This window comes from Melospiza melodia, chromosome 4 (genome assembly GCF_035770615.1).
Source record: "Melospiza melodia melodia isolate bMelMel2 chromosome 4, bMelMel2.pri, whole genome shotgun sequence".
Lineage (NCBI taxonomy): Eukaryota > Metazoa > Chordata > Aves > Passeriformes > Passerellidae > Melospiza > Melospiza melodia.
The window spans coordinates 15,950,034-15,974,466 of record NC_086197.1 but is presented as its reverse complement, the minus strand read 5'-3'; the positions used below and the strand labels follow the sequence as shown (position 1 = coordinate 15,974,466).

Here is a 24,433-nt window from a genome sequence, read left to right as displayed (position 1 = left end):
GATAAAGCAGTCTCTGCTGTTGGCAGTGAATATGTCTGCTCCTGCCTCCCCCTGTAGTGGTGTGGTGTGTCTGCATTCGGGGAAATGAGCAGGGGAGGGAAGGCAGTGGGGAGTTTGACTTGGGCCAGGCAGAGGGAGGACTGATCCTTCTTTTTCTAAGAGTGTAAGATAATATTCCAATGGTTTTCACACTTGTGCTGCTCTGCTGCAGACATTTTGCAAGTGGAGAAGGAAAGCAATGCGTTGTTTTGTTGGCATCTTGACAAAGCATTTCCATGAGCATGGCTGCCCGTTGAAGGCGTCTGTTCAAGTTCCCAGCCCAGGGTAGCAAGCAGGTCTGGGCAAAGGTTTGGGACTGCATTTTCCCAGCAGGTTCAGTAATGTTTCCCACACGTGAGTCCAGGGACAGGTAGCAGATACCCTGAGCAGGCCTAGCCAGTGCTTTCAGCTAAAATGTGTGTTTTGTGTCCAGCACATACTCAAGGAGCTCTTTTGAGGAGTTCTGAGTAAACAATAAATCTCTCCACAATGGAATTCATACTGAGTGAATTATCAGGGTTAAAAAAATATTCTGTTGCTTTCAGCTCTTATCTTTGTTTACTGTATCGCCAAGGACAGTGACCTGCCTTTGTGCCCTGGTACTGAACTGTCAGCAAGAGAGACAGGAAGGGCTGCCTCCTCTATAGGCTCAGCATATAGGCTTAATGAGAAGAATAACATTTCAGCAGCAGCTGCTGTTGGTTTTGCTCTGTTTGGTTTATTCTCTTTTGTTGTCTTACTTCAGCAAACCTAGATAATCTTAGAGAGAGGCCTTTTTGTCGAGTTTCTGAACTCTAATTTAGTGGCCTTCAGATATTTAAACATTATTAAGACCAAGTCAAGCTGACAGAAGAGTCTATGTCCTTTTCATTTCCCACCAAGCTGAGCCTGTTGCATCCTGTGTGGAGCCCGGTTGTGCACAGCCCTCTGACCATGAGCCATCTTTCAGCTTGAGAGAGCAGGGAGTGCTCCAGCCCCAACCAAACACCAGCTCCATCCCTCACCATGGTAATGTTGGCTCAAAGGGAAGCCCCGTCACTCCTGGGACACATGATTAATAACTCCCCTTAATGAAGTAAGGAATGCATGATGGAAAAAATATTAAAATAGGAAAGCACCATCCAGGACAGAGCAGAGATGTGCTGGTAGCACCACACATGATGGAGCGGCACTACACTGTCGCAGTGTCCAACCCTCTGGGTACTGGGGAGCAGGGGACATGAGAGCAGTACCAGCCTGCCTTCTGCATCCTGACACTGGCTGCAGGAACCCATCCTGGTGTCTGCTCTGGGAGCAGTTTTGGTGCAGTTCCTCTTCCACAAGTCTAATAGAAGCAGTAGTTTCCCTGCATGGTTCCCAGTTCGTCATTTGAGAGGGCAGAGGTGCAGGGAGCAGGGAGAATTCTCATGGATCTCAGCGTCTATTTGGACCCCAAGGACATCATAGCCAGATAAATCTTGAGTGCAGATCCCTTAAACTTTAAATTGCAGCTATTTTTTCCATGGAAAGGTAGGCAAAGAGTGTGTTCCTTTGCTGGTTTGTGGCTGGTGTGTGGGTAAGTGTACAACACACATTATAACCGTTTTTCCCCACCAATTGCACATTGTAAAGCAACACTTTAATGGCAGGTTACGTTCACTTCTTTATTTACACAGAAAGAATGTGTAAAATTTCTGTTCTAGTAATCTGTCCACAATTTTGTTTTCCATTCAGGATTTACCTTTATTTTGTATAATATCAGTATTATCTTCCAGGGCTTACCTCACTCATGACATTTTTATTTTTTTTAAGAGCAGGGGATTTGTTGTTAGTACCGTGTAATGATCAGGCTTTAAACACGAGCATCATATGCTGCTTTCCTCTGAGCATGCCAGCAGTATCCACATGATTAGAGTTTATCTGTCTTATTTATTAAGAGTGAAGGAGGAGAGGAAAAGACTTCCCCAAATCTGCTTGGAAAGCTGCGTCAGGACTTGACCTTCTGCTAGCAGGCCCTGTGGTTTTCCACACAAGGGCTACTCCCCACACTCCTCCTGCTGTCGCAATAATGTGCCTGGAATCTGACCCCGTATTTCCCACTGTCATGTTGGTATCAGCTGGAGATAAATGAAGCCTTTTGTTCGCTTGTTCCTTGCTTTGCAGGGTGCTCTTCTCTTCTGCTTTAAAGAAGAGCCGGTGGTGATGTGGCACTGAGGCAGAACTACACATAGGCACTGTCAGCATGGTGTTTGTAATATACTGACCAAAGCATCTCTAGTGGCAAAAATGAGACAAGACTCCATTATAAGGGACACAAAAAAGAATTTTCTATCAAGTCCACTGGAAGCAGGGAGCAAGCTGTCATCTTCCCTGGCTCTGCAGCTCCCAGCCTGTGCGGTACCAAGGAGCAAAAGCGGTGACGTGCATATGCAGAGCACAAAAAAAGTCTTCCCACATCCTGACCTAGATAAATAGGACTTGGAATGAATTTTCTGACTTCACAGCAGTGACACTTTGAATCTTCTGAGACTTGAAGAATATATATATATATTTTAGTTATTTTTATGCTTCTTCAAATAGGTGGATGTGTTACAGAAAGTACACATGCACATGTGTTTCATGCACATGAAGAAAGGCCAAAAGTACTAATACAAATCTCTCTTACTGTGCCATAATGTGAAGTAGCAAATGAATGTGTGAGCAGAAGCAGTGGATATGGACAGAAGTGCAAGATGCTCTCGCTCTTCTGAGCTGTGTTGCAAATACCTTGGGAGCTGAGGCAGGAAAAGCTGTGAGGTTGCTCTGAGTTGTTCTGGCAGAAGGCAGGTCAAAGTATGCAAAAGGGGATCACATCCACTCAGTTTTTATCAGCACATTTCTTATGAGAGGTGTAGCTCTGGCAAAATATGATCCCAACTAATCTGCTTTCCAAAATTGTTCCTTTCATAATTGAGCCAACTTTTCCCCAGGATTTTTTGGTGGGGATTTTTTTGTTTGTTTGTTTTTGTGTGAAATAAGTATTATATGTATGGGACTATGACTTGGGCTGCCAAAATGTTGCATGGTGTGGTTTAAACCAGAGCAGCAAATTTGGAATAGCAGCAACATGTCATTGGCTTTTTGATCATCCTGCTGGTTCACTAGAGAGTATTGTAGATTTCTTTATACTCATAGAAGTCAAAGAAATAATAAGCACCCTTCATCCGTCACATAGTCTCTATTTATACATCAGGGTAGGTGTGAGAAGGAAGAAGTCCTGAGTTCTTTTTTTTTTTTTCCTACTAATTTTAATTTTTTTTACTGTTTAATTAAATTTCTTCATTTAGAGTTGTGCAGCTGTCTGGGCTTCTGCCATAGATAAGTGGATCTTCATCTGACAGCAACAACCAAAATTTATCTTTCTTTTCCCTCTCTCCCCCTCACTTCCTCCCTTCCCCACCTCCCTCCCCAGTGCTCAGCAGAAACAAAATGCTATTTATAAACTCAGCACAGTTTCCCCCCCAATTACTTTGTCTGCATGTTTCAATTTCATTCTGTGTCAAGCTTTGCCAAGGTACCAAGTTTGGCATTTTCAAAAGGGAATTGGATGATTAATCCTTGAGGCCCCTCTTGTAGTAACACCCCTCACACACCCCCAAAATGTGTGCTGCTGTACTGTGGGTACTCTGAGGGGCAGCTCGTGCTTGTCTGATGTTTATTCACATGAAGTTCCTGGTCTTATAGATTTTTTTTCTTTCTTTTTAAAAAGTCTGCATGATTCTAGCTGAGTGCTAGCAGCAGATGGCCAAAGGGCAGGCAGGGATGGCTCATGGTGCTTGGTAAATGGAATATTACCAGCATCCTGCCATCAGGCTGTGAGTCTCTGTTATTTGTTTTGTATTCTCTCAAATCACTCAACACTGAAGTCAGGTGTATAACCAGAATCTCATATTTCATTATTAAAACAAGAGACAACCAGTAGAAAAAAAAAAAAAAAGGAGAAAAGGTTTCTAGTTAAAGAGGTAAGACTGAAAACACGAATCCCGGTTCAGAAGCCAGAAGGCATATGAAGTTCAAAATACTGTTATTTGTCATAAATCTCTTGTGGTTTACAGCCAATTTCAAAGTATGTTGGGGCCTTTCTCATAATGTTTGAGCAATCAGGATTGGTAATATGCTAGCTGCTCTCGTGTGTGTGACAGGCCCTTTACAGAAAAAGCCTACAGCTGTGTTTTGTCTTGGAACTCAGAAAATCCCTCCCCACAAGTTAGCTCATCTATGGATACCTACAGTTCTTTGTGCCTCAATTCATGATAAAAAGGCAGAGTATACCATCCTTTATGAGGTATTTTGTATGGGTAAAATTGCTAGTGAACCCCCTGCAGAACAATAAGTTTTATGCACTTTTCTGGCTTAAAAGCACTCTTTTGTGTTGAGTATTTCTATCACATGTGTCAATGTGTGGATGCCACCTTTGTGGCTCAGTGGTGTCCAGACCAAGGGGCCTTCCTGTCAGGGCTGGGTGACACTGTGTTGGCCAGGTTATCCTGTACCCCAGAACTTTTGAGACTTGATGCTTTTGAGCTTTGAAAAATAAGAATAAAGGATAAAATACTGGGCATTAAGGTAACATGGCCATGGTAAGTGAAATGACAGCACAGAAGTGAGGTGTTGCAAATTTTAAAAATAGGGGTATTCTTGGAAATACAGAGGTAAATTAGTGATGTGGCCAGGCACTGAGACAAGGTCAGGTTTAAGAAGCAAAAATATCTTTGAGAAGCAAGAGAGAAAGAACAGCAAATTGGTCTTCACACCAGGACCATTGTGAAACTGTGAGGTAATAAATAAATAAAGGCCAAAGCAGCTTACTCATAAAGCAGAAGAAATTGTGAGCAATACTTTCCATTTGCCTTCCCTGTAAAGCTTTATATCATCCTAAAACATGCTGGAAATGACCTTGTTCAGACTACAAATGCATTCTGTATTTTCTCACTGCTGACCCTGTGACTTCATCCTGCAGCTTTTTGAGTTGTGCTTTTGTTCCCCCTCGTTTCCATGAGCTCACGAGGGCCAGTGAGTCAGCACACGAGGAAGGGCTGCACTGCCCCTGGCAGCACATGGTGCCCCCCAAAAACAGCTGCACTTTCCAGGCTGTGTCCCCAGCTCCTGTATGTGGGGACAGGTCCCCTAACTCAGGGATTTGCCAAAGGAGACCATGGAACAGGTGGCCTCCTGAGCTGAATACTGTTCTTTATGATCTCTTCTCAAATATGCATCTTCAAATGTCAGAAAGGCCCAGGCTTCAGTTTTTTGTCTTATCTTCTCTTCAGTTTTAGTGGATCACTTGGACACTGATAACTGCAGAAAAATTCCAGATAAAAAAATTACTTTTGTGTTTTATTTCCTGGGCTTAGGGACAGGAAGGCTGTCCTTGGGGAGGATCCAGTAGAGTTTTTCCACTGGCCTTTTTTTGATTGGAAACATTCCCACAACTTGTGTACAGTTTGAGTGTCATTACAGAGGTCCAGTTGGCCCTCAAATAACCTACTGTGCTTATCAGTGTAATCAGGACCAAGTCATTCTAAGAAGTAAATCATAAACAGATGGACAGATGCCATGCTGATCTACAAAGGATAGAGGAGAGCAAAGACACAAAACAGCAGCAGAACATGACACCACCATGGCTTCACTAAATCTAAGCATGGACAGGCTTAAGGAAATTTTTGTGTTCCCAGACGGACAGTCAGGGAATAAAAGGAGAGAGATCCTTGAATGGGCATCTGCCAGGATTCTTTGCAGACAGCTTTATCTGAACTTCTAGAGAAGTTTGTCATATGTTAGTGTCATGGTAGCAGATCCCCCTGCTCACAGCCAGCTCCCCACTGAGCTTGGGGTAGTGCATTTTGGGCTGACAAGTCATGTTTTTTTTTTCAGAGATCTTCTTCATACACTGGAGGAAGAAAACACGAAAACTGTTTCAAGTGCTATCAAATTTTTTCACATACCAGTTGTAAATTGCTTTGTTGTACCCAGGGCAGTCAGAGGTTTCCAGAGGGGGCAAAAGAGGAAAGGGCACTGAATAGCTTTGGTTAGAAAATACTTTTTCCCACTTTCTTTGTGCATTTTTCATATTTTCAGTTAAACTGTGAGAAGTTTCAACAGGAGCAAACTTTGCCTTTGTGCCTTGTAGAAAGGCAAAATTTGGAGTGCAAAGACTGGACATGACTTTTACCAGTAAATTTTACCTGTATTAGGATATTAGGAGTAGCAGAAGTCTATGGCAAGGAATTGGAGCTTTGGCACCAGGAGCACTTCTTTACATTCTGTGCTTTTAGTACCATCAGTTTCTCAAGGACAGGCTGAACCTTGAGTTATGATTTTGGCAGCTGAAAGCAAACAAGGCTCCTTTTTGTTTAAGTCCTATTTAAATGCTGTGCAATGGATTTCTTTCTTTTTTGGTCACTTTAAGTCTATGCACTCAGAGCACTATTTGCTAATTTATGAACGGGAGTCACACTGTGGCTGAAAAATAAAAATCAGGCTAGTTATGAAGACTTGAGCTGGTGGGTGCTCAATTCTTAAGGTTGTAAATTGATGGTCTCATTTTTCAGCACCTCTGCTGGCCCCTTGTGTGTAGGGGAGGGATTATTTACCAGGAGCACCTCACACACACGTTTTGGAAGATGACCAACTAATTAATGCTTGCTAAACGCTTTGCAAGCCTCAGGGGAAAAAAACAACTATGGAAAAGCAAAGTCTTATTATTGTCCTACTGCACCTAATGTAGGTTAGATGTTTCCAAGGCATCAGGCACTGCATAAATGTTGTATGGTATTAAAACTGACCTGCCCTTGTCGGGACAAATGATAATTATGCTGAGTGATGAGAGAATCTTGCTGTTTCTCTGCTACAAATGTTTTCCTGTTTACTAATTCAGAGAAGGTCTCGTCCAGCAATTGCTGAAGCCAGTGACTTAAGCAGCCACTGGCTCAAGAAGGGTGAATTACAGAAATAATTTATTTTGTGTAAAGCTCTGATCTTCTCATAGGTTGGACTGTGCTCTCCAGAGCATATTTCCCCAAACTGCGTGCCCGGGGCTGCGTCACCTCTCAGTCCATAAGGCTGCCATAGAGATGAAGAACAACCAAAGGCAACCTTAGTGCATAGACCATAAGATAGACTCTGTTTGCAGCATGAAAAATCATGCTGATGTCTTTTAATGTAAACATAACATGAGGAAATAAACATTTGATTAAACTAAACACACTGGCCTTTTATATGCAAGGCCCTAATTTAAAGCACTGTCATCTCCATACAGAAAATACCAGCTGGAGCAGGAATGATTAAATTAAATCATCTGGCTCTTATGTGTTACCATGAATGTCTACTCAGAGGGGGAAAAAAAAAATCCCTCTTCTTTATTCCTGTAGATCTGCAGCAACCATCAAGGGACACTTCTGTAGCAGGAAGGATTAAGTCTTGCACGAACTTCAGTGGTTAATGTGCTTTGGACTGGTGACATGCCCTTCGGACAGACCTACCCCAGTTTTATAATTCTCTTCCTCAGCCTTTTGGGCCTCTGGCAGTCCTTTCTCCTGTTTAATTTCCTCCTTGCTTCCCTCCCACCGGGATCCTTCACCATTCAGCATTTCTGCCACCCAAGTAGAAATTTTGATTGTGTTAGACAAGTGTAGAAAGAGAGACTTTGGAGCCTTGGTGGGCTGTGGAGAGAACCCGGGGCGGATTTCCTGGGGGCTGAGTGTTTTTTAAGGAGGCAAGAAAGAGGCAGTCTGTGTGACTCTGATGATCTTAGCCTGCTGCAATGCATGGGCAGGGATTACACCTCATTACAAATAGCTGGAGCAAGGCACACATTGCATACAGGTAGGGAGGCACTTCGAGAGGGGTGGTACTCTTCCCCACATAGCCTAAGTAAAATAATTAAAATTAGCATAGTGAGAGTCCAAAACACTGCCTGGCCTGGTAGTATCATCACACTGGGGAGCTGCACCTTTCTTTGTGACAGCAGAGCACTCCAGGCACCCAGTCTCACTTATTTAATCAATTTTCATTTGAGGGCACACACTTTTCTTGGCAGGCTGGGAGTAGATGAAGTTAACAAATTTACAAAATCTAAATAGAACCAGATTGTTTTAGCTTTTCTTTTCATTCATAGTTTGCCTCATAAAGTACTTCCTTAGGGATTTTTTTATTTTTTTCTGACTTTCCTTTTTCTGGATCTTCTACCTGATGGCACGCGTTCTGTTCTTGCTGATCACCATGTGTCAGTAGTAATGTAGGTGGAAGAGAATTTCTGACTGTTTTGGTTTCAGCTTTTATGTTTATCTGTTTGGCTTTGGGACACTGTTCAGTTTCAGGAAGTATTTTTATCTCACAGAAGTCTCCTTGTGAGCAGTGATGCTACAAAGACCTTCTTTTAGCACCGTGGAAGCTACTGGAGGTAGTGTAGGTCTGTCTTCTGTCAGGAGCTGAACTCTTTGACTCAAAAAGCAAAGTAACATTAAAGTGAATTGTCATTGGGGTAACCTTATACTTTATGGCTCTTTCCTCAGCACTATCTGGTGCATCCTTAGAACTGCATTTTCCTCTCCCTTATGCTGATACGGCCCCAGGGATTTGCACCAAAGTGATGGAGAGAATTTGGCTGCAAGGTCTGCATGTAAAGTGGTTATCAGTGCAAAACTGGTGTTCCAGCCTTTCCCACCCGCTCTGAACCCAGCCTGAAAACCAGCACCTTCCTCTGTGAATGGTCAGTTGACTTGCATGGCAGTGAACCAGAAAGAGGTGGTCTTAGAGGTGAGTGTGACTGGCAGGTGGTTTGAACAAAAAAGCTGTAAGACTAAATTTTTCCGGCACTCACAGTCTTTAGGAGGAGCTGGGAGGAATTTGTTTTGAGGTGTCTGAAGCACTGAATGTTGACACATCTTGAGATGTGCCTCAATGAGCAAAGTAACTTTGTCAAACCCAGTGAGCAGTCACCAAGGGTGGGGGTCAGAGCCTGACAAAATTCCATTTGAATAACAACCCAAGCAGATGAAAGAGGTGGCAGGTAATCTGCATGAAACAAAGAAAAAATGGAAGTCTTGGAACTACATGGTTTGGATAGCTTTTTCTTGCTTCTGGGGAAAGATGCTAGAGGGGATGGAGCTGAGAACTTTTATGTTGATTTCTGAGAGTATGTGAGAAGGCACAATGCTGATGGCAGAGGCTCTAGTGCTACCAAGGTATGCTCTAAGGATTTGAGAGGTGCTGGGAAGCTCAGAAAGTCTCTTTGTCTGGAAAGTCTGGAAATAAGTTTTATTGTCCTATTTTTTATTCTTGAACCTTGTCCTCAATTCTGTAGTCAAGAACTTAATATTTTGCTAGAAGGTTCTGTAGGTCTCTGTCACTGGAAGTGGCCAACAAACACTTGGTGATTTTAGGCAGGCTTTGCTCTATCTTAAGGCCATGATCTGTCTCTCAGAGTGAGTGGGACTCTGGAGCTTCAGGGTCCTGTTTCCTGAGCAGCATGGACTGGTTCTGCCTGGTGCCTTGGCTCAGGGACACATCTCACCTGGCAGGTGCAGACAACAGGGAGGGGAATTTGCAGTAAGTATTGCATGAGAAATGCCTTAAGCATTTTTTAAGTGTTTGGTCCAAGTTCTGGGGATGAAGCTAAGAAATTTTACTTCATCAACTTTGTCCCTGTCCTGCTGCTGGAGATTGTAGGAAGGCTTTAGGCTGGTGCTTTACAGGGGCTCCAGCATGTTGTCATGGAAGTGGTCAGACACGGTCAGTGGTCAAACTTGCTTTCTTTAAGCAAGTTAAAGACAGATATCTGTTAAACCATCCCACCCCTTTCTATCATTGATCTGCATTTTGAGTGCAGTCCAGTCTCTCACCTTTCCTTTCCTGACAGGGTTGTTGCTAAATGTGTCATGGGGCAACCCTAATTTGACTTTCTTGTACTTCACATTCTTGCATTTCTTCCCCCTCTCTGAGGCCAAGTGAGGCACACAGGCTCTGGTTCTGTTAGAGTATGAGCAGCTCCTGGAGGTGACCAGAGAGAGGTCAAAACCACAGGCAGATTCTTTAATCTATCAGCAGCTTTGTAAGCCTTGGATCAAGAAACATTATTGAGCTGTTTGTGAATGTCCGTGGTCTGAGTAGCCCTTTGGCAATTTGAAAGGGAGTTGGGTGAGAGTACCTGGGGGTGATGTTGGCTTTTTTTTCTTTACTCCTATCCTATCGCTGTCCAAAGGCTGCATTTTGGGGGAGAGCCCATGTGTAGCTATGCATACACAGGTAACTCATGGATCTGCTTAAGCAGATCTGCATGGCATCTCTCTGACCTGGACTTTGTCACAGCCACACCTGCCCACGAGACATTGGATTTGGATTGCAATTTCTCAGAAACCTCAGCTGGTTCAGTATCAGGCCATGACTCAGCAGTGCTCCTTGTGAGGAATGTGGTCTCGGCAGCCTTTTCTGCTTCTAAATTGATTTCAGGTGTACATCACACTGTCAGCTGCACAAAATTTTCTCTGATTTTTTTTTTCATTTCTGGATGCTGAGCATCACTAGAGCATGGCCAATAGGATAAGTGGGAATCTCTTATCCACTGATGTGTACTTTGAATTACCATTCCCAAAACAGAGGCAGTAGAGGAGGATGATCATCAGCTGCTTTGGGGAAAAGTTAGTGACTCGTCTTGAGCTGTCACTGAAGATGGGCTCATGCTGGACCTTGTATGGAAGCAACTGAGGTGCAGGCATATGTTCCCTTCTGCTGACTTGGCTGTGGTGACACCAACCACAGCCAGCAAAGAAGAGCCAGCAACTGGGAGCAGTAACATCTCAAACTGCAGCAGAGATTGGCCAGACCGCTCCTGTCAGCACTTGGATTCCCTTGCTGTTCATTGAGGAATTAAAAGTTAACTGAGGGCGGTGGTAAAAAATAGGTTTGCCTGCCTAGAAAATGCTAAAGCCAATACTGAAAAGCAGAGGTGGATCTGAAGGTAGTTATCTCTCTTGGAGTTTATATGGGGATTAAAACAAGCGTCATCCTTGTAGCACATAGGCAATTTTATAATCACTGCTGGTATTTCACCTCAGGGTACTCTGTGGGAGGAAGAATTAATTTCCCATCTTTTTCTACGTAATGGAGGCTTGTGATTTTCTGTCAATCTTAAAGGAGAGTCTGTGGCCAAACTAGATGCCAGAAGTGATTGAATAGTCTGGGATTGGTAAGGGTGTACTGCCTCACTTCCAGAAATCAAACTGGGGAAACATGCATGCAGAGAAATGCCACAAGATGTTACATGGCCATTTCACTTCCACATCAACAGGAAAAGACACTAAGACACTACAAGGCTGTGCAAAGCATAAGAAGAACTGCTGTGCAAAGCAGTGGCTGCAAAATTAAAGTACAGGATGTTTTATTAAATGCAATCCTCCCGCACACCCCCCATCTCTTCTTGTTAAAGAGAGAAATCTTTCTTAGTGAAAAAAGCTGCCTCATCTTGAGTACAAGGCAATTTAGACAGTTTTTTTTTCAGGGGGTTAAAGTGGCATGTTTGCACAACACCACCTTCACCCCAGAAAACCTGCCAGCAGTTGATAGATATAAATAGGGACATTTAGGGAGAAAAGCATATTTATGTTCCTTTGAAATGTGCTTGGCTAAAGGCATATTTTTAAGAGAGGGAGTGGAAAAACAAATGGAAAATATTTTCTTTGAAAGGGGAAAAAAAAGCAACAAACTGTCCTTCCTAAATAGAGATGCTTGGCTTGTGTGTACTTTACGCAGCTGCAGGTCAGACCTTGCAAACAACCACTAAATTAGGTCCAGCTACTTTGATGCTAAAAGCATGGAAGTGCCAATAATTAAATTGCATCAGATGTAGGAAATGACTGATGTGTCTGTCATTCTCATGATAGCAGAGTTCACTCTGCTGCCATTTGACTGACCCCTCCTTCTTTATGTAAGCAAAAGGAATTTTCTTCTAAGGAAAATCAGCTGGTTTTACACCTTTTGTTTTGTTTTCTGAACTGCTAATCCCCTGAAGGTATAGAAGCTATTTGAAAGAGCAAATCAAAGCTCCAATAATTTAGTGTTATATTATTCGTTGATGTATGGTTTGATTTAATGGCTACTTATTATATCAGGTTACCATATAATTATCTTAATTATTGACTCCAGAAGTAAGTAGGGGGATTATGAGAGAGACAGGAAGGCCCAGTGGAAAGAGCATGGTTCAGAGAATCAAACACATCTCAGTGTGCTCTTGGCTCCACCACTCATTTTCTCTGAGCCTGGACTCTTCTCTCAGCCAGCCTGTCCATGAAATCAGGAGGGATTGCAGGAACAGGACGCAGATGCTGACTCAGGATTCAAAGAGATGCAGGAGAGCAGTATAAAAAGGTGAGGGGAAAGTTCTCAATGATAACTGTAAAACTGGCAGAAAAAATAAAAGAATGCAAACCACAGCATGCATTTGCATTGAAGAGTGGAGCACCTCTGTGTGCATGGAGAAAGGCAATTGTGCCATGAAGACCTGAAATTTGAGACTGCATTTCCAGCCTCTGCTTCTGATTTCCCCCACAAAATTAGGCAGCCCTCAGATCCCTTTCTGCAAAACATGGGTGATAAAAATCATTCTCCCAGCTTTGGTTTTAGCTGCTGGAATTATTGGAGCAATGCTCCTCACACAGATGTCAGCCATGGCTCTCACGTGGCTCTTGGGCTCCTAGTCCTTTGTCTGATAGCCACTGACCTAAGCCAAAGGTTGGAGTTAGCAGGCACCACCACAAGATAAAAGCCCCACTGAAAGGCTGTCAGTGCAGTCCATATTTCCTGTATTGATAATATTTGTCATATACTGACAAAATACTTCATCTGTTGACAAGCTGAGTTGCATCTTTTCCCCTGGGAGAGAAGCACACACACTGGTTCTCCTCAGCCTGTGCAAATTACTTTCTCTGCTTCTGCTTCTCTTTCCTGAGCCAGAAAATGGGGATAATAGAATGTATCTATTTCCTTCCTAGAAAAGATCAGTTAATGTGAAATGGTGCATGGTGGCTTAGTGCTGAATAAGTGGGATACCCTAATCCAGCAAGGTATCCTTGTTCTATTGTATGCCTTTTCTGCCTACCATCTGGAGTTGTTCTCTGCTTAGTATTTTCAGTATGTACCATATGTTTTTGCATGAAAATTCAATAAAATATGCATTATACATGAAAAGTGCTGTAGTAAATAAAGGAAGGATGGAATCCAGTCCCCTTTGTGAACGGCAGGGGCCCCAAATCTTCATAAAAGGTTTAGTCTAGTCTGACGTCTGTGCTTTTCTCCAATTTACTCTGTGTCAGTCCTTAGGAGATGCTCTAATTTAAAACAAAACTCTACTTTCCTGATGAGGTTATTCGATATACTTTGGCTGCCCTCTGCTGAAAGCACTGAATAAAACAGGGAAGATGCCCTTTTTCCAAGGATGGTAACTGGGAGAAATTCCCTGTTTTTCTGTGTGCTGACTCCTGTCAGTGTTGCTGTTTGGTGTCTCTCACTGTCTGTCTGTTGCCAGTCAGAGGGCAAAGCCTTCTGAGCAACAGCCCTGTTGGGGTTTCAGTGCCCACCACTCCTTGTCAAGGGCTGAATGGCTTTGTAGGATTGTGAAGGCGTGGGCTCAGGAATTGACCATTGTGAAAAATTAAGCAGCATTAAGCAGGGGCTGGAGGAATCAGGCTTCTCTGCTCAGGCACTACTGCAGTGCTGCCAGGTGGGATTTGAGCCCTACCTTGGCACCTCACTTGTTGGCAGGGCAATTTCCCACTGTGAACTGTTCCTCATAGGGGTTCCAGCCTCTTCCAGTGCCATCTCCACCCCTGCACAGGCATCACAGCACCAGCACCCTGCTTCATTTCTATAGCTGGGAACTGCACAGGGGTTGTTCCAACATTAACAAGAGTAACTGGAGGACTTGCTGTTCTGTGAACAAAGTGTGAGCCTCCTGTCCTTGGGAAGGAACAAGGGTCCTGTGCAGATTTTGGTAAATGTGTGAAACAATAGCTCTGTTTCAGCTATTGATGCTCTCTGTGATGACCTGCTTTTAATGCTTCCTAGCAAGTTGATTTATTATTATACCTTCAGCTGGGCTGTGCACCAAAGCGTTTTGATGATGAAAGGAATGTTACACACACATTTAATTACTGCCCACATTTTTGTATAATTTTATCATTTACTGTTTTAGATGAGACATCGAGTTCTTCTACAGGAAAGATGCCCAGGAAAAAATAGATGATTTAAAAGCTAATCTGGGATGAGTTTGGCACTTATATGTGAGAAAACATAATTGTTCCTTTTGTCCTGCCCTTTCAGATGGTCCCTGATTGCCAAAATGTACAAGAACTCCCTTATCTGGACATGGTGATTGCAGAGACGTTGCGCTTGTACCCACCTGCATTCAGGTATCTTTTTTTCCCCTTCTGATTACACAGGACTGCTCCCTGGCTCTAGAAAATGGAAATCTGCTCTTGGAAGACCAATGGTCTCTCAGTCTCTGTGCCAACATCAGTACTGCTTTGTGCATTTGAAAGATATCATGCGGCCTGTTGAAGGAAAGCTGGATAATTCTGGTATTTCTAAAGCACATTTTTACAGTGAATTGGCCAAGGTTGCTTCCTTACATCCCCCAAGGTTGGAGGATGGAGCCATTTTGGAGCAGGTCTGGCCAGAGAAAGCCAGAGGCTGCTCTTCCATGTGCCTCAGGCTTTGCGGATATGCACCAAAACCCATCCCTATCAGTGCCCTGTTGGTTATAGAGCCCTGGTCTGTGGAAGGGTTGCACAGTCTGAAAGCTGTATTTTACATTTCTGTTTAACTTTGGCCCATTTACACTTAGCACTGCTTTATACTAATAGAGCTAAATAATGGTAACATCCATTAACTTTTGAAAGTTTTGTCCCAAGTCACACATGACTTATTCTATATTGATGAATGAAAACAAGCAAAAAAAGAAATTAGAAAACTGATTCTCAAAGCTCCAACTTATCACAAGTATAAATAAAAATATTAAGAAATACAATTTTTTCAAAGAGATCAGCCAGTTGCAATGCTTCTCATGAAGCTCAGGGAAAAATTCAGATGACTGGAAAGAAGCCAAAGCTGAGCTTGCTGTGAGAGCTTTTGAAAAATTTAACCCGTGACTGCAAGCACCTTAGAATGAAAAAAGCTTAAAATCATATTCTCTTCTATATGTTCACCAAGATTGAGAGTCAAAATTTTTTTCATGGGCATCTGCAGGATTGTTCAGAGAGTTAATATGAGATATCTACTCCTGGATGAGATTATGGGGTTTTACTGTGTTATACTTGGGGTACCAGTGGAAACTAGTTAAAGTGACAGGGGTCTTTGAGTTTGGGCTCTATCACTGGAAACAATCCATGTTTGTCAGATGGGAGACAGAACAAGAATAGAACAAGTTCTTCTGAAGTTTTGTTTGGTGTTGTCAGGGCTGTTTATTGATCTGGCTTTTACTCTGATGGATGTGGAATGGATAGGACAGCCCAGGGCTGATGAAAGATGTTAATTGCCTATGACAAGGATTCTGCTGAGTTCAGTGAAAAATCAGTAGCAGCCAAGTTTGTTATGAAATGAGTTGATATTTTTAAATGAACTTACTATCCAGAGAACTTTCTCCCCCAGAACTCATGCTTCCATTATCACCAAATTCATGTAGGAATGAGAAGGATAGCTTGTCTAAGTTTTTTGGGGGTTTTTTTGTTTGTTTGTTTTTTTAATGTCAGTGTTTTGTTCCAGGTATGGAGCCTCTGTTATTTATTTGTCTGTGAGAAAGGGAGATGGGTGACAGCAAGGGAAGAATGTGTTTCTGTGATGATACCAGACTGACAGCCCTGAAGCTGAAATCTTTGTTCAACTTTTTAGCAGAGTGTGGGAAGCAGCAAAGGAAGCTCCTGCACATTGCCTCTCCCCTGTTCTTGCAGATGGTGAGGGAATAGCTCCCAGACTGAGACAGCAGGGCACCCACCTGGGTCTGGGCTGGTTTGGGGTCTGTAGTGACCACCCAAGCACCAAAAGATCTGGGTCAGAACCACACATGCACACCCACACACAATCTTTTGTAAGACACAAGCTGGGCTTTGGCAGGTGGCTTTTCTCAGTCTTGTCATGATGAGTTTCCTAAGGACACCTCTGTCACCCATCACCACAGGGTGGGAGAAAGCAGCAGAGTTTTGTTGTTAACATCATGCCTGTCTTTGATGAATATATGTGAAATGTGCTTTTCTAAGGCTTGTGCATTAGTTGTATTTTTAGAGTAGCAGCAGAACACTCAGCCCTAATATTACAACTAATATAATATTATAACTAATAATCCCTTGCTAAGTTTCAGGTGCTTCACCAACAGGAGGGAGCTTCTCAAATAAAAAAAACCTCAAAGCTATATTTACTGTTCTTTTTTTCCTGGAGGCAAACCAGCACACTCTTTCTAGCTGTTATTAGAGATGACTGACACATTTCATCAGCAATTTTCATTTAAAAAATGAGTCTAAACCAAACATCAACAATAAAATTGCAGTTTAGCAGTTAATGCTCTAGAAAACAGTAAACAACCAGAAATGCTTTCCTGTGAAAAGGGCAAAAGTCAACCACCTGGGCTGGAGTTATGGACTTCTAAGTGGAGATGATTGTAACCCGAGAAGATACTGGTATCAGCAATACTTGTTGTATTTATCTATGAGAAAGTGTTACCCAGAAATTGTTTGGTCAGATGAAGACAGATACTTTTACAGATCTCTCCTGCTGTATTTTTAATCTTTATTAATCATCTGGGATGCATGATGTTGTTGCAGATTCACTAGGGAAGCAGCTAAAGACTGTGTGGTGCTGGGGCAGCATATTCCAGCTGGAGCTGTCATTGAAATTGCAGTTGGACACCTTCACCACAACCCTGAGTTCTGGACAGAACCTGAGAAGTTCATTCCTGAGAGGTATGTGGAGAAATGCTTTTCACCCTTTGGTTGAGGTCCTTATTTGGGCCTGTGGGCACAGAACTCCAGCATCTGCAGGCACCAGATCCTGCTGCTCTCTCACAGCCACAGTCACCCACTATTCATCCAAGGCAGCTTTTCCACCAAGAGAAGCCCAGTTTTATTTAGACCATGAAAACATGTTATTTCCACTAAATCAGACAAGTGATGATAGTGGTGTATTCCACAGAAGGTGCAAGGTCTGGTCAAGGTTGAACTGGGACAGAGGTTTTCAGACCTGTTTCCAAATCAGATCCTGTGAATAATGTTTATTGGGTGCTGAAATTCTGAAGTGGGACAGTATATTCACTGGCTTGGCTGTATCTGGGAAACTCATCCAGCTCCTCTCTGGTTCAGAGCCCTCTTTTCACTTGAAATATAACCATGTGGGTACTCTGTGAGTGGGGAACCTACCCCATCTCCCACTGGGAATTTGCTCTCTGTCTGTAAGTTAGGATCCTTGATTTTTGCTTGGCAGGACAGTGTCACATGGAGCATTTATGTCTTCAGTGGGCAGGGGGAGCCCTTTCAAGCTGTGGTTTTGTACCTGCCCTGGGTTACAGGTGCTGGGCTGAGCTTACAGGGAGAGTTTCAGCTGATGTGGAGCTGTGGGGAAGCACAATTTAGTTTTGTGGGCAGCTATATTTTTAAACTATTTAGTGGGCAGATGCATTTTAAGCTACCACTACATTCAGAAGTTTACCTAGAAAAGAAGTGCCTGCTCCATAAACAACTGGGTGTGAGGCTGGCAGCCCAGAACCATCTTTGCCAGTAGGACAACACATGTGTGGTGTAGATGGATTTTTCTAATGTTCATTCTGGAACAAATCTAGGCATATGCTCCATTAGAATCTTTTGCCCACAAAGAAAAACAATGCCAGGGTTAGAGAAGGATGAAGAGCAATGCCAGGGTTAGAGAAGCCCAGAGATTTTGTTGGAGAGGAATCTTAGCAGCAACTGGAAGTCTGGGGTGGGTATTTTTAGCAATGCTTATCTAAAAATGCTTTCTTAATTGTTTGTTCACCACTTTTAACAGTAGTATGAAAGGGTGAAATGGTTAGTAGGGGCTGCAGTCCCCTTGATTCACACAGTGCTGTTTGGTATGAATCTGAGATTAATTTCCTTTTGAACCTTCCCCAAGGAATGATCCATAAGTACTAACACTCTGCTCAGATTGTATAGCTGGTAATGTTAGCAAGAATTATAAAATAAGAGCATAACAAAAAATGCAATAAAATAATTCAGCTGCAGCCTTCCCCTTTCTCCCCCTCCCCAATATTTCATTTTAAAATTGGTGGTAGGAATAAAACAAGGGAGATTTTAAATTTACCGGGCTGATATATGGAGGTGAGCAAGGCAAGAATTATCTGATTATGCAACAGTGTTTAGTACATGAATTAATGGTCCTTCAATCTCCAATTAGGGGCCTCTACAGTACCTTTTGGAGTAGTGGCTCAATCTTATTTAGGTTTTCAAAGCATGGGGATGGAATTAGTGGAAACACACAATATTCTTTTTTCCAAAGCTCCAATTAGCCTGTATTACCTCTCATCTCTTTCTACCCTGCATGAGTTCTCTGGACCTTAGCAGTGCAAAGTTCTTGGAAACTGAATCCAAAGAGATGAGAGATTTTCATTAAAGATAGATTGGAAGTAAAACTCATGTCTCCATGTCCTCTCCTGAAGTCACCAGCTGACAAAGGCTGATGGCCATAGTCAATTATCTTTTTACATAGGATGTCAGGACATAATCTATCAATAGTCCCCAAGACCTATCAATTAAGATCAATTGAAATAACCAGCTTTTGAGATTTAAATTAAAACACGGAATTGAGCAAAAAGTGTTTCTTGAACTGGTTTCCATCTCTGCACCTTCTAGGTTTACAGAGGAGGCCAAGAAGGAACGACATCCCTTTGCATACCTGCCCTTTGGGGCAGGACCCCGTGGCTGCCTTGGCATGAAAATGGGTTTGTTGGAGACAAAAATTACTCTGCTGAGGATTTTGCAGAAGTTTAAATTCAAGACCTGCCCAGAGACTGAGGTTTGTACATGCAGAGGCTTAAAGATCACACTTGTTAACCTGAGGGAATTGACAGTGTGTCCTAGGCAGGACAACTGGTTTGCCTTTGTGACTTCTCTTCATTTGAGAAACCTGCCTGAGACACTTCCATAATAAGGAGAGACAAGGCATGGACTGCATGTTTCAAGCAAAATGTGATTTCAGATATATCATTTTTCCAACAAAAGGACTGTTACACAGCCCTGCCTTAGTGGAGAGCAGTATGGCAAAGCCACAGGCAAAATGTCACAATTCATAGAGAGTGAGAATGTGTGTCCATATTTCACAGGATGTCAGCACTCTAGTATGTGCCTATTGCTATGGACATTGCACCCAGCTCTAGAGTTTATAGAGTTAATTTCTTTCTGTTCAGATCTACAGCATTCCTGGGTAACCACTGCCTCAGCCTCTGGCTGTAAATTCTATTTAATATTATACCACCACAGCTGACTGTAAAACAAGCACTTTACAGCTTCCACAGTGATCCTGGTATGAATTGGTCCTCCAGCAAAAATGTCTGTCTGTATGTGGGGGTGTCATACACACATAAACAAACACAACTGCACATAAGATGCTCTTTTCTCTTTCAGATTCCTTTGCAGCTCAAATCAAAAGCCACACTTGGACCAAAAAATGGAGTCTACATTGTGCTGGAATCTCGCTAAAAGGGAATGTACATCCTTGAGCTTCCTGGAATGAGAGCCTTTGTTAGTGAGTCACTGGGTGTGATTATTTTTCAGAACTCCAAGGACAGGTAGGAGCCTAAGTCCCACTGATGGTCAGTAGGTGCTTCCTCACTGCACTCCTGTGGGACAGCTTCCAGTCACTTTTTAAAATGGGCTCCACAGTCTTTTTAGGATGTTTTCAAATTGCTGTGAATAGTATCTACAAAGAAGCATTCCACCTTCATTTGCTTTTCTTCATCACACTTCTTTTCACTTATCTGTGAGAATGCTTTCCTCATGCTCAGTTTCTGCAATTTAGAGTAGATTTTAATTTCAATTCATCATATGACACATCCTTCTCATGAACTTGTGAGTCCCTAGAGTAAACTCCAAAGGCACCACAGTTACAGCAGAAGACCTGGGATGCAGTGCATTGGTTTTTTTCGTGAACTCCACTAACAATCAAAGCTGAGGCCCCTGTACAATGCTTAAGCTCCACCTTGTCTGTAAAGCCAGAGAAGTTGCACCTCCTCCATGATTTGAAATGATTTTAAATACACTTAGATTAACGATTCGCACTTGGCACATTCCATCGACATGACAGAAGAATGAACCAGTAAATTCCAGCAGCTAAGACCAAAGAAATGAGGTGACAGCCATTTTTCTGTCTGTTGAGCTGCTGTTGGAAAGGTGGAGACAAAGAAGATACAAATCTAAAGCAAGCAGGAGGACTGGAGGAAATTTAAAGGCAATCAGAAGCTGTTGGTACCACCTCTGCTTCATGGGGAGGCCTTTCCTTTCCAAACATTGCAGTTGGCACCACCTTTGTCTATCTTGAATCAAGGAAATTAAGAGCATGTGTGCACCAGAGCTGGTGGCAAAGGAGTGGGATCCAGGATGATCAGATCCAGCAGCTCTCTTGACCCCTGTGACACTGGAGCAGGTCATGTCCCAAGTGCCTCACCCCCTCAGGAAGGAACCTGTCTGATTGCCAGCTGCAGCAGCCCCATGGATCCCTTCAAGCTGTGTGTCTGTGCACATGCATCTTCCCAGCCAAAACAATTGTAGCTTCCACTCCTGACATTCCCTCTGTCCCACACTTCTGCAAAGCCTCCCCTGCCACACAGCTGGTGTTGCACAAGAAGCTGGAAGGAGACACAGCTGGGCCAGCTGACCCCCACTGAACACAGGGACATTCCACACCTTATGGCACCATGCTCAGCACATAAAACTAGGGGAAGAAGAAGGAAGGGGGACGACATTCCAAGTGATGGCATTTGCCTTCCCAAGTCACTGTTGTGCCTGCTGGAGCTCTGCTTCCTGGGGTGGTGGAACACCTGCCTGCACATAGGAAATGGTGAATGAATTCCTTGTTTGGTGTGTGGCTTTTGCTTTACCTATTAAACTGTCTTCATCTCAATCCATGAGTTTTCTCATTCTTAAAATTCTCTCCCTCATCCCACTGTGGGGGTGTGAATGAGCAGCTCTGAGGGGTTGGGGTTAAACCACAACAACAGAACTGTGAAAAGAGATTGGTGCAGACCCAAGACCCTTTTTAAAAAATCATTTATTCTTATTTTTTTCTTTAAAATTTTTGTATATAACAAAAACTCTTGCAGCGCTATAAAAATAAGGACGCACCTTTGGTTCTTTGCAAGTCTTGACGTTCTGCATGCCTGACAGAGTCTGCTTGAGGGTTCCTTAGGTACAGCATCTCTTGGTGATGTGCACAGAGAAGTGTTGCAGCAGCAGGAGGAAGAGACTGACTGCTCAGCTTCACTGCAAGGATGGAGCCATCTGCTCACCGATGCCTGGCTAGGTCCCTGAGTTTCTCTCCAGCAAGCATCTTTTGCTGCCTTCTTCCCACCTGCTGCCTGAACACTGATCAAATCACTGGATCTTGTTCCTCAAAGACTGTCTCTCCTCTTTCATATATATATTTTTTTAACATAACTGTATAGGCAACAGTGGTGAAGCACTGACTGGGGAAGTCTTGGAATTGTTCCTTTTTCCATGGAGCATTTCTGGCATGCTAAGCAGAAGTGCCCTGTTACAGACACACTGATTATATGAATTGCTGATAGAGTGATTGTTATTTATTTGAAAAGCAACATGCTGTATTTACCTTAGTTTCTACACATTACGCATAATTTTTCCCCTCCTAGAAACAGTGAGCTGGAGGCTGATTTTCTCTATAGCTTACGTACACAGTTGACAAAAAGCTGGATGGGCCCTGCCTAAAAGCTTCCCACCTACCAGAATGAGCAGGAAATTTATTCCATCTGAAGTCATCTGTCAAAGGGTTGTTTGTATTTCTTACATGAATCAGAAGATTGTTGTGTGCTTCATTTTCGACAAAATAAGCCAAGCCTAAATCAATCTTTTCCCTTTCTTACCCGTGATTTTGTATAAATTCTTCTTCCTGCTCTCTGCCTCTGCAGCTTGGTGGTGTAGGTGAGCACTTAGCAGTGAACACTGAGGCAGAAGGCATGGGGTACCTCAGCCTTCTTCATGTTCGGGATAATCAGAGCTCCTGTTTCTTTCTAGAGAGGACCCACATTTTCCCTAGTCTTCCTTTTATCACCCACATACCAGTAGAAGCTTTTTTTTTTGTTGCCCTTGACATCCCTGACCAGATTTATTTCTAGCAGGACTTGCTTTAGTTTCCTAACCTGATCTCTGACTGCTTAGACAATTTCTCTGTACTCCTCCCAGGCCTTGCTTCCTCCTTCTGTAGACTTCTTTTTTTGTTTGCTCCTTACTCATCCATTAAGGTATCCTGATATTTTTGCCTCACTTCCTCTTTGTTGGGATGCATGACTCCTGATCTTGGAGGACGTGATATTTGAATTTTAACAAGCTTTATTTGGTGCCTTGTCCTTCCCTTTAATCCTGACCTGTAAGGTCTCAATCAGCTCCTCCTCCATCCCCAGGTGGAGCTCCATGCACTACACCTGGTCATTGACAGAGGGTGACACCCCCTTCTCATGTCCTCTGTCCTTCCTCAAAAGCCTGTACATTTCCATTCCAGCACTCCAGTCACAGGAGCCATCCCACCACGTCCGTGTGAGGCCAGTGAGATCACAGACGTGCAGCAGTGCACATCTCTAGCCTCATTTTTTATTCTGCATGCTGCATATACTTGCAAAGAGGCATTCAAGTTGGGCTGGAATTCCTTTGTGCTCCTCTTCAGGTGCTCTCCTGCTGAACTATGAACCCTCTCCAGGCTCTGTGCATCTCTTGCTGGCACTGGCATCAAACTGGTATGACTGGGATGCATTGAGGTGCCTCTCCACCAACATAATTCCAAATACTGATGCCACAGAGAGAAAAAACAGTCCTGGAGTGGCTGCTGGTGTGCATCACATTTTACAGGCTTGGAAAATGAACCAAGAGTCTTTCTCAGCTGCATCCACATTGAACATGGACAGTATGTGTTCAAGCAAACTCACTTGAGTCTGTGCTAAGCAGCTTTCAACCATTCTGGTTCAGAAGTGCTATGTGTTTTCACCTGTCAGTTTGTAGCACTGTGGAACAGAGAAATTATTTTTGCATTTGAAGTCAGCTTTCTGGAAGTGCATCAACCCTTGTTCTACATGCAGGCTGAGACAGACAGCTAGAGAAGACAGGAAAAAGCCTGCCAACTTTCCAGGAATCCAGGAAGAGCCTCAGGCCATTTGTTCCTTCTCATTAATGGTTGGTGATGCGGTCACCAGACACTGCAGACATTGCACCAGGACACTCAGTGGCTGTGTGAGCTCAGCAGCACACCCAGAGTGAGCTGTGGCAGGGATCAGTGAGCCTCTGCAAGCACACATTTCCAGGAAAACAGGGCCCTAGATTGCCAGCAGCTGTCCAAAACAGAAACTGCTAATATCACTGTAATCAAGGTGTGTTTGTGCTCCTATATAACATGGTCCCAAACTGATCTTGAGCAGGGCTGGTTTTAGAATTAACTAAAAAAAACCCTCAAAAAAACAAACCACAAAAAGATGTCTACCAAAACCCCCTCCAGAACAAAAGCAAAACAGTATCAACAAAAACCCCACCCCCAGCACTATGTTTATAATTGCAATAGCAAAACACAGCTTTATATCCTTAAGTAATGGTAACTATTTAGCATTCTGGTACAACGTGCTTCAGTCAGCAGCAGTTGGGGCTAGGGAGGAACAAGGAAGCTGGTTTAAAATTCCTTTCCTCAGAAACAGCAAGTGTGTTGTCTTGCATTGCTGAGCTGTGAGTTTGTTTAAAATTGGGCACGTCTGTGTTACAAAAGGGTTTTAGTCATTCTCTGACAGCTGATACAAAGCAAAGGCTGCTTGGTAAAGGGAAGCTTCTATTAAATATGTCTTCTGGTCTTTGTAATGATGACAGAAAGCTGTCAGTATGAAATGGTATTTTTAATGAAGATGCTGATAGGAAAAAAGCTTTACAGTTTTGTACTTTAAAAATAGTATTCCTAGAAAAACAGAGTTGGGTGGCAGAAATTATTATGCTTCATGGATTGTAAATTGGAACTTTCTAGTTTTATCTGGCATTAAACTGCAGAATTTCCTCTCTGTGTGAGATACTTCAGGCAATAATCACCTCATTTCCCTTTGTTAATCATCCTGGACATAGCTTCACCTGATACCAGACTCTTCCAGGTGTTTACAGTAGAAAGCAGGGTA

General features: G+C 43.0%; 1 protein-coding gene across 5 annotated transcripts in view; it reads left to right on the top strand.

Moving 5' to 3' along the window:
* The window catches only part of TBXAS1 (thromboxane A synthase 1), a 238,185-nt gene extending 217,002 nt beyond the window's left edge, over positions 1-21,183 (top strand). For all 5 annotated transcript variants that reach the window (XM_063154015.1, XM_063154016.1, XM_063154017.1 and 2 more), the window contains 4 exons: positions 14,371-14,459; positions 16,863-17,000; positions 18,918-19,080; positions 19,689-21,183. In XM_063154015.1, the coding sequence (XP_063010085.1) occupies positions 14,371-14,459; positions 16,863-17,000; positions 18,918-19,080; positions 19,689-19,763 (465 nt within the window). In that variant the 3' untranslated portion in view covers positions 19,764-21,183. The remainder of the gene's footprint in view (positions 1-14,370; positions 14,460-16,862; positions 17,001-18,917; positions 19,081-19,688) is intronic.
* Positions 21,184-24,433: the final 3,250 nt, after the last annotated feature.